Genomic DNA, 2637 nt, shown 5'->3' with positions numbered 1-2637 from the left:
ATAAAACATGGAAATAATTTGAAAATCGCTAACAAAGTCGCGACAGTCACTGAGACACGGGGAATATGGGTTTGGTTTCTCTCTCTCTCCGCAGAAACACGTTGGTACACTGACAATCACGTGGAGATTTTTTATTAATTATTTAATATTAGATTATGGGGACCATATAACTTATTTTCATTTCTATTCAAATCTTACCTTTAAAAAAAAAAGAACAAAGAATTTTCTATTCAAAAAGCTTGGAAGTTGGGTTTCTATATATAACTAATAAATATGATCACCAAATCAAATCCTCATAATATGACTCTTTTTCTAAGCTAAAAGTACTAATTAAAACTATGTTAATTAATTAAATATTAATATTATATAATCAAATAAGGCATAGATAAAGTTAAAAAAGTTTCTCAACCCAAATCCACTCTCTTATATGTAGTAATAATCCTCGTTAATACAAGGTGAATCATATGGACGCAGTTACATCATAAATGATAATTAGAAATAATTATAATATAAAAATACTAACAAAAGATAAAGGGATGTAGCTCCGATGGTAGAGCGTTCGCTTACCATGCGAGAGGTACGGGGATTGGTGAAGCAGTTGATCGGTCAGTTAATCAGTCCAGGTGGTCAAAATTTCTCTTCAACGAAGAAGATTTCCTCAAGCAAAGAAGTTTGCCGGCTAGTTGCTCTAATCTAGCTTTTAACAGAGGAGGAGATCTATCCAACCCATCACCAATCTGCAACCAAAACAATAAAATGAAACTAAACCAGTTCAGCAAACCAAAAATTAATTAATGGGTACCAAATATATTGGTCGAAAGAGATTTAAATCACAGATAAAAAAATTTTAAAAAATAAATAAATCAATCAATGCAGACCTTGCAATCGGTGTGATGGAGTGTCTTGCTCCCATCACGGCAATGCGTAGAACGAACAATCTCAAGGTGATGAGCTTCAAGCTCATCTATTATGACGGAGAGTGGGAGAACCTGTGAAGTCCCCTTGGGATTCGTATGAGTCAATGACACATTAACTCGGTCTCCTCTAATCCGAATCGACACAAACGACGAAGTCTCAGCCGCGACTCGGATGTCGAATTCCGACGAGTCAGAGGAAGCAGAGTGACGGTTCGATGCCAGGACAGGCGGCGCCGGGGACTTCGATACCTTGGAGGAAGTAGAGGAAGGCGAGTCTTTCTTATTTTGGAGCGATCGGAGACGAGCGACAGCCAAAGGTATGTACTTGATGATCTCTTCAAGGATTGCTGATTGTTCCTTTCGGACTGATTTGGAGTGTCGGAGGAGAGCGTGGAGGGAGAGGAAGAGCTCTTGCATTGATTTGCGCCGCTCGCGTTCGGCCAACTTGTGGCGCTCTCGTGCGTCGATGGCGCCGAGAGCGGTGGTTGTGTAGCCGGACTTTCTGTATTTGATTGATCCTTCTCCGTCCCATTCGTTTGCCATGGTGTCGGTTTGCCTCTACAGAGCGGAGAAACAAAGATTGAGGTTCCTCTATTTATGATCTTTATGATAAAAATTCCTCTATTTATTTTCTCTTGTTTCTCTCCATTTATATAGTACAGAAAACATAAAAAGAAAACCTGTCTTTGGAAAGAAAATTCTTCACTGTAAATACCACACAAGGAAGCTATGTGAGGCTCAGCCATGAGCCAACACTCTATATCAGGTTTTAGTAATCCATATCGGTATTGACCATGGATCGTTGTGTATCGATTCGTTTATTTGTCTTTTTTTTTTAAGGATTTTTGTCAAATGCCCGCCTGAAAATGCGCATTTATCCAAATGTACCTCTACAATTTTTCTAATTGTAAATTCCCTTTTATTTTAAACAAATTGTAGCATTTTGATCTTGTCCGTTAATTTGGGACGTTAGACGTTAGTTTTAGAGAACATAATGATCAAAATGCCCTTGTAATAAAAACCAACAAAAATTAAAAAGTAAAATGATCAAATTGCCCTCATCTTCCCACTGAAACCCTAAACCTAAACGATTCAGAGAATTCTTGATGAATTCTTCACCAGCAGCACATCGATGGTTCCAATCAGCATTCTTCAAGCTAGATCGATGGTTCCAATCAGAATTCTTGATGAATTCTTCATCAGTCGCTAGATCTTTGCTTCCTATTCGCCGTAGACGCCGTCTTGATCCCCGCAACAAGCTTTACTTCCCCTGTACGTTCGAGCTCTGTTTCATCTTATGTTCGTTGACTTGCGTTCTGTAGTTTCCAATTTTTTCTTCGTTGATTTCCACTGATCTGATGGATTTGAAGGACTGGGTTTTGTTCATTTTGCTAGTATTTGATGTCCGTCGTTTTCGTTTTCTGCAGGTGGGTTGTTTTAGTTGGCTTAGGGATTTGGGTTTTGTTTCTATTTCCTTAATTTGTTCAATTTTTAAACGTGGGGTGCTTTTCTTTTCTTTAATTATTTTGACTTGGACAATAAATTTTTAAGGGTACATCAACTTTGAAGATTCAATTCAACCATATGGTTTATATTGTATTGAAAAATTTTCTACATTTTCTGTAATTGATCTAATTTCTTATAATTTCAATAATTAAGGTTTGATTTGAATTGAATTTTTATAAAGAGATAAGGGATGGTGAGGTCTACCTAAGCACCA

At 37.4% G+C, this 2637-nt stretch overlaps 1 protein-coding gene across 1 annotated transcript; it reads right to left on the bottom strand.

The window, feature by feature from the left end:
- Nucleotides 1-614: 614 nt before the first annotated feature.
- LOC122643784 (protein IRON-RELATED TRANSCRIPTION FACTOR 2-like) lies at nucleotides 615-1460 on the bottom strand. The gene is made up of 2 exons (XM_043837368.1): nucleotides 879-1460; nucleotides 615-737 (listed from the first exon to the last, which is right to left on the bottom strand). The coding sequence occupies exons 1-2, from the start codon at nucleotides 1458-1460 to the stop codon at nucleotides 615-617; spliced, it is 705 nt and encodes a 234-aa protein (XP_043693303.1).
- Between the last annotated feature and the right edge of the window lie 1177 nt (nucleotides 1461-2637).

Source organism: Telopea speciosissima, chromosome 10 (assembly GCF_018873765.1).
Source record: "Telopea speciosissima isolate NSW1024214 ecotype Mountain lineage chromosome 10, Tspe_v1, whole genome shotgun sequence".
Taxonomy (NCBI): domain Eukaryota; kingdom Viridiplantae; phylum Streptophyta; class Magnoliopsida; order Proteales; family Proteaceae; genus Telopea; species Telopea speciosissima.
This window is presented reverse-complemented; position numbering and strand designations above follow the sequence as displayed.